Consider the following 6,834-nt stretch of genomic DNA (forward strand, 5'->3'; position numbering starts at 1 on the left):
TTTTTGGGATGGAATTATTTGTGTGCTCTCTCTCGCAGATATAAGAGAACGGTACGAACAACAGCCTTCTGGCCACTCATTGACAAAATCTGGCAGAGTAATAGTCCAATGGCAAGAGTGTATAATAATCCACTCATTTGACAAAATCTGGCAAGAGTGTATAATAGGTCCAATTGCTGGGACTTTGTCATCAGGTTTCTGAGCTCAAGTATCTAAACACGATTCTGTGTAGAAATATCACAAGCCGACCTTAGCTCAGTTGGTAGAGCGGAGGACTGTAGTCGTTGCAGATAAATCCTTAGGTCACTGGTTCGAATCCGGTAGGTCGGATATATTTTTTGTTTTCGAGAATTTTTTTTCTATTTTTATTAGAAAAGAAGGTTTTCCCTTTTTGGGCAGCGCGTCCGCCGGCTGATCTTTCAGCCGGGTCGCGAGCCATAGATCTAGTGCCAGCGAGCGGTTGAGCGTCTCCCTTCAATATTACAACAAAGGTCATGTTGCAGAAACATTTGCAACAGAGATCATGTTGCAGAACTTTTTTGCGACACAAATTATGTTGCAGAAACATTTTCAATATACTCCCTCCGTTCTCAAATATTTGTCTTTCTAGGCATTTTAAATGGACACAACATACGGATGTATGTAGACATATTTTAGAGTGTAGATTCATTCATTTTGCTCCGTATGTAGTCGCTTGGTGAAATCTCTAGAAAGACAAATATTTAGGAACGGAGAGAGTAGATCATGTTGTAGAATCTTTTTTGCAATCAAGATCATGCCACATTTTTTTTTTTGCAACGTAGACGGTGTTGCAGAAACAACGCCGCCAACATAATTTTTTTGCAACATAGACGGTGTTGCAGAAACAACGCCGCCATCGTTTGCAGGACCTAACATCTCGCACAGGTTACTAAAAGGCCGATGTGCGCAGCCGTCGACCACTCTTGCCGAAGAAATCGAGAGTGCAGTGGCCGCTTATCCGTAGCGCTGTCGGTAGCAAAAAGTAACGGGCAGGGTGGCGAGGCTACAGAGTTGCAGCGCCATGGCTGGGAGCTTGAGAGAGAGGCTGTGAAGAATTGTGGATGGATAACAAAGTGATGGGTGTTGACTCACGAATGGATAGAGATGCGGTGGTTGAAGCTAGATATTTGTAGAAAAGGGTGGGACAAGGAGAGCACAGGACCGTTTGATCCAAATACAATCCGACGGCAGTGCACCGGGCCGACGTATCGGTTGGATCAGCCGGTTGAACAGAAGTTTTTCTCTTTTTCTTTAGGGGTGAACAAAATTTCACGATATGCTTCGTCCAGCAGCGAACAGGGACGCGTTGCTCTGATGGTCACTCTGTGCACTTTCATACCGAAAATAAACCGAACCGAACCGAATTTATTGTTTTTATGGTTTCTGGTTTCGATATGGTATGAACTTTTGATACCGTTTTGAATTTCGGTTTTTATGGTATATACCAAAAAACCGAATGATTAACCGAATAAACCGAAATAAAAATATATTTATATTTCTTCAGGCAAACAATGATACAAGTAGTCATTTTTTTTGTATAGGAGTAAAATTTCCCGCAAAGAACATCCCTTCTTTCCTGTAATGTAGTATTTTTTCTCTTACAAAAATGCTAATCACGTCCATAACCTTTCAAGGCATGAATTGAGGCATGCATATATACTTATATAAAGTTATATACCGTTTTTATTAAAAGAGTATGTGTTTTGAATTATAAATTTGTAAAATATAGTATGTCATTTTCAAATTCGCGTCAACTTTGGTTATTATGGTATATACCGAAACCATACCGAAATAATTTGGTATATACCGAAACCGAATCGTATTTTAATTTCATACCGTATAAATCGAAGTATTAATACCGTACAAACCGGAAAACCGTATAAACCGAACTATGCAAACCGAATAAACCGAACGCACAGAGTGATCTGATGGGGTCTGGTGGCCGCGCAGCGGAGGCTGGATACTGGGACGGACGGACGGCTGGCGGCAGTGCTCTCGTCGTTCGTTCGCAAAAAAAAAAAAAAAGTGCTCTCGTCGTTGCAGTTGTAGTAGGTCTTCGTGTCACAACCAGACCTCGTCAATGATGGCAGGCATGCTTCTGGCACGCTCCTAGTATACGTGATATGTCTTATAGCGTGGTGATGTCCGCCATAGGGATGTGAGCGTGACCATTGTTCAGGTGTGATGATATAGAGTGCGGCAGTACATGGTGACTCAAGTTTAATGGTCCTTTCGAGAACGGGGTAAAGCGGAGCGAAAACTCTATATTCATCTGTATGTGATAGTCCATTTAAAATTTCTAAAAAAACAAATACTCCCTCCGTTCCAAATTACTCATCATGGTTTTAGTTCAGTCCCTCCCTTCCTAAATACTCCCTTCGTTCCAAATTACTCGTCGTGTTTGTTTCCACATGATCCCCTTACAATCTTTAGTTTGCTCGAACTTCCTCGTCGAAGTGAAAGCCTAACGATCTGGCCTCAGATGGGTGGATGGCAACATTGGTGCTGGTGCGCCATTTATTTTAGTGTACATTCTCTTCTTGGAGACGACTTTGTTGAAGCATTGGCCTCTTCGGCCAGGAAATTAATATCCAGCAAAATCTAAACAGGCACTGCTTCTAAGGTTTTCCCAAAATCTATGCGCTGAGTTCACAGGCAAGATCTAACAACCAATATAAGCGCCCCTACGCCCATGACCAAATGCTACTTTGGCCTGGTTATTATTTTTTTTTGGTAAAGTATGAAACGGGACTACCCATGGCGCTTAAGGCCTTGTACAATGCAAGGTGTCTAGGGGATGTGCTTGAAAAAATAAACCAATCATTTTTGAAGCACCGGTGCTTATTTGTACATGATAGAAAGGCACCAGTGCTTCAGATCAGACCACCCATGGCACTTGACAAAGGAAATAACGGTAGCATTCATAAGCTGTGGTACACTCCGGCATTTCAAAACTGTGGCTTTCAAATACAGTATTTCTTTCCACCATGTCAAATCAGAGAGAAAATGATATAAGCATGCGACAAAAAAAAAACCATGTTTGCTTCACAACGGTTCCCACGCTAATCTACTCCCTTCGTTTCAAAATATTTGAAGTAATTAATTTGTCGAAGCCAATCTTTTCAAAGTTAAACATGGTCTAGACAAAATAAATAGATATTGTCAAATATAGACAAGTTTGCCTTACGACAAAGCTCAACTTCCAACAGCTTGTGAATATTGTACAAATTTACAGAAGGCAAACACAGCAACAACAAAATCGTTGGAGCTCAGGCTGCCAAAATTGGCACACGCATTTGCCAACATGAATCAGGCTGCCTTTCTTAAAACATTTGGAGCTCACTCTACTGTCAAAAAGAAAGACACCGAACCCTACACATAAATATTTTCAACTACACCTTCTTGCTGCGAAAGTTAACCAGAAGCAAGTGTGGGCGACCTTCGCTGAGAAACAAAACAGTTCCCCCTTTGAGAAACACAGAAACAAAGGATCAACCTTCACATGGGAGATTCTAGAACTTTCAAGGGCCCTCCGACTTGGGTTGCAGCAGGAATGAAGGTAAGAGAGAGCCCATCCCAGTGATGCGAGCAACTCTTTCCAGGTTCTCAAGGAAGCAGTGCGTTATACTAGGAGCCCAAAGAAGTGTTGATGAACAAAGTGACCCATGCCAGCAAGATCTTATGTTGGTCTAACTGAGGGAAGTGCCATAGAACAGTACTAGAGCAAGCATTCAGACCCATGGTTGAACAGCAAAATTTTAGCACTAAGCCAAGCAGACCAATAGGAACACAAAGGCCAAATGCCTGCGAAAAATTACTGTGAGAATCATAGCTTATTAAGAAGGAATAATTGAAACAAAAGGTTTTACCATTTGTTTCATTGGTCACATGTTTCTGATGGAATATTTTAAGGAGGGATGGTTACCCCAAGCACAGAACGTTGATTCTTTCCTCAAGACCACAACGAGACTAAATAAAGAGCTGTAGTTCTTCAACATCCTTGACATCAAGACCGCAATTCCAATAACCACAGCGATGCAATACAAGAACAGCACCAAAGGCCACTATCATGACAGGACTTTTACCATCAGACCAACGCAGAAACATGGATCCCAAATATAACTCGGACAAAATAACGCAATCCACTGAAGCTCCCAAGGAACCAGTTACAAGCCAAATCCAGATAGGAACATTGGTAAACCGAGCACTAGTCAGCATGGATAACAAAAGCATTAAACTTCTCATAAGAGTACAACAGCAAACCATTTGCTGCCTTATGTGATAAAGCAAACATACCACTAGTATTATCCAATACCTTTCATACCTGAGACAGAATCTCCCCATCAAGATCAGTATTCATCTCGGCTGCGACGATCATACGGTCCAGACCTGTCACGGCTGTATCGATCACCGCCACCACTGCTGCGGCTTCCTCCATCACGGCTTCCAGAATAGCGATCACCACCACGGTCAGGCCCATAGCGACTGCTGCCGTTGCTTCCACCATACTTGTCATCCCTTCCACCATCCCTGCCACCATACCTGTCATCCCTACTACTATACCTGTCATCCCTGCTACTATACCTGTCATCCCTGTCACCATACCTGTCCCCACCATCACCAGAAGGGCACTCCCTTGCAAAATGACCAGGCTTGCCACATTTGTAGCAATCACCGCCACCACCACGGCCACCACCACGACCGCCACCAAAATCACGGCCACCACCATAGCGGTCACCACCACCACGATAGTCTCGATCTCCATCACGGTCCCTGCCTGAACCTTGAGGTTGTGCTCTTTCAACAGTAATATTCCTTCCATCCAAATCAATTCCATTCATAGCCTCAACAGCTTCTTCCATGGCCTTCTTGTCATCAAAAGTCACAAATCCAAAGCCACGTGATCGGCCAGAGAACTTGTCAAGAACCACCTGCACATTGAGACATGCAGTATGTAAATCATGGCAGACAGCAAGAGTAAACAAGCCAGAGAAAACATAAGGAAAGTGGTGTATCAAACAACATATAACACTGACTTGCAAATCAGTAGCATGAAATGCCAGTGTCTAGCATCGACATTCTCTATTATTTCCTTCGGCAATGTTTACAGATTCCTTACTCACATATCAAATAGATCCTAATTGTACCACACCACCATAAGATAAGAATATATGCTACAATGTACTTTACCAACTACCATACCAAGGAATCATCCTAAACCTAGTGCATGTTCATACTAAGCGTAATATTCATGGACAAATTCACCAATTGGACAAATGAATGATAGATTAACCAAGAAATTATTCCAGTTGCATATCTCACCATCACAAGTGTCTAGTGGAAAAATTGTAATTATTGGTGAGGGAAAGCCTATAATATGAAAGAAGATTGCTTGACTAAGAAAATCATGTGTATATTCCACCACACAAGGCTAAGCATTCCAGGCCCATATGAAAAGAAAAAAGGTACCTTGGTCTCAGTAACTCGACCAAATTTCCCGAACGCATCCTTCAGATCCACATCAGTTGTGTTCCATGACAGGCTCCCAACGAAGCAACGGTAATCATCGGCGTCCGACATCAGGAACTGTAAAACATGACTGTCAGTAGCTATAAGGGGGTACAACCTGGCACAAGAGTACAAGGGGTTCTTCAACCTAGCAAAAAGTACTAGCGTTTGTGAGTTGAGTTATTTGCGAAAGGATAACCTAGTGCCAGCACCCCGGATTGATTAGTCGTCAAAAATAAGGCAGATCAATATATATTCAATAAAAGGATTTACAACTAACTAACAAGATTGACTTCAGTCCTTGGCATCAGTTGGCAGGCAACCTAAGCATTGTCCGCCTTGAACTGATCTCGAACGAGCAGAAGCACTTAGATTCGTAGTACTAGCAGACAACCTAGAAGAATCTTGTGCTGGAATTGGGTCGTTCTTGTTGCTTTTGGTATCTGAAGTAGATTATTCTTCTTACCCAAATTGTAACTCAATCTACCACCGCAAACTAACTACAAAGAAAAAAAAAGTCTTCCGTCGTGACTACTCAGAACAAGAATAGAGGCACAAGCCACGAGAAATCCAGATCGAAAACTGGCCGAAATTAACCGGTGAAATTGAAACGAAAAGGAGAGCGCCTTATTTATACCAGTGGAGCATCGCGATCTAAACCTATTTTAACAAACGGCGACCGAATTTCATAATACGCATCTGAGCATAGAAGAAGAACGGCGACAAACGGATCTGCCGCGGGGAAAAGCTCAGATCTAAACCTAGAAAGAATATCGATACGAGGACAGCTAGACGAAGAGATTGAGGTAGCGGGGAGGAGGAACGTCGTATACCTAGGTCAATAGGTCTCCGAGCTTGGTCGTCGGCGGCGAGAGGTTTTAGTCGGAATCGATCTCTCTTCTGTCTCCCCTTTTGCGAGACGAAGAGATAAGGCCTACAGGCAAGGGTGGGGGCCAATATATACTGCAGGCTCCAGCCAATCTGAGAAAAAAGACCGTCTGATCGTGGATCAACGGTTCTGGTTGATCGTGCGCCCTTTGCCCTTTTAGAATCAAGCCCAAAGACGGCCCAATACGGCTGAGATTCCTCCTCGCCTACCATAACCAGCTTTGACATTTTAAGGCCTTGTACAAGGAAAGATGCTTAGAGAAATAAATCAGATTTTTTTTAAGCACCGATGCTTATTTGTACAGAATAGACGCTTAATTAAGCATTTTTTACGTAGAAATAGGCATCGTGCTTCAGAAAAATCCGATTTATTTTTCTAAGCATCTCTCTAAGCAATCTTCTTAGTTAAGGGCATAT

General features: G+C 42.6%; 1 protein-coding gene and 1 non-coding gene across 3 annotated transcripts; one reads left to right on the forward strand and one right to left on the reverse strand.

The window, feature by feature from the left end:
• The first annotated feature begins 244 nt into the window (after nt 1-244).
• TRNAY-GUA (transfer RNA tyrosine (anticodon GUA)) lies at nt 245-330 on the forward strand. Its single transcript is given in 2 exon segments — nt 245-281; nt 295-330. It is a non-coding gene; the product is annotated as a tRNA-Tyr (tRNA).
• Nucleotides 331-4,123: 3,793 nt separating this feature from the next.
• Nucleotides 4,124-6,486, reverse strand: LOC123162984 (glycine-rich RNA-binding protein RZ1A). 2 transcript variants are annotated; one of them, XM_044580743.1, is made up of 4 exons: nt 6,363-6,486; nt 5,491-5,607; nt 4,346-4,952; nt 4,124-4,228 (listed from the first exon to the last, which is right to left on the reverse strand). In XM_044580743.1, the coding sequence occupies exons 2-3, from the start codon at nt 5,599-5,601 to the stop codon at nt 4,371-4,373; spliced, it is 693 nt and encodes a 230-aa protein (XP_044436678.1). In that variant the 5' UTR covers nt 5,602-5,607; nt 6,363-6,486; the 3' UTR covers nt 4,124-4,228; nt 4,346-4,370. The 2 variants fall into 2 exon arrangements, with proteins under 2 accessions (XP_044436678.1, XP_044436677.1); XM_044580742.1 differs by having other exon boundaries at nt 4,124-4,952.
• Nucleotides 6,487-6,834: the final 348 nt, after the last annotated feature.

This window comes from Triticum aestivum, chromosome 7B (assembly GCF_018294505.1).
Source record: "Triticum aestivum cultivar Chinese Spring chromosome 7B, IWGSC CS RefSeq v2.1, whole genome shotgun sequence".
NCBI classification, from domain to species: domain Eukaryota; kingdom Viridiplantae; phylum Streptophyta; class Magnoliopsida; order Poales; family Poaceae; genus Triticum; species Triticum aestivum.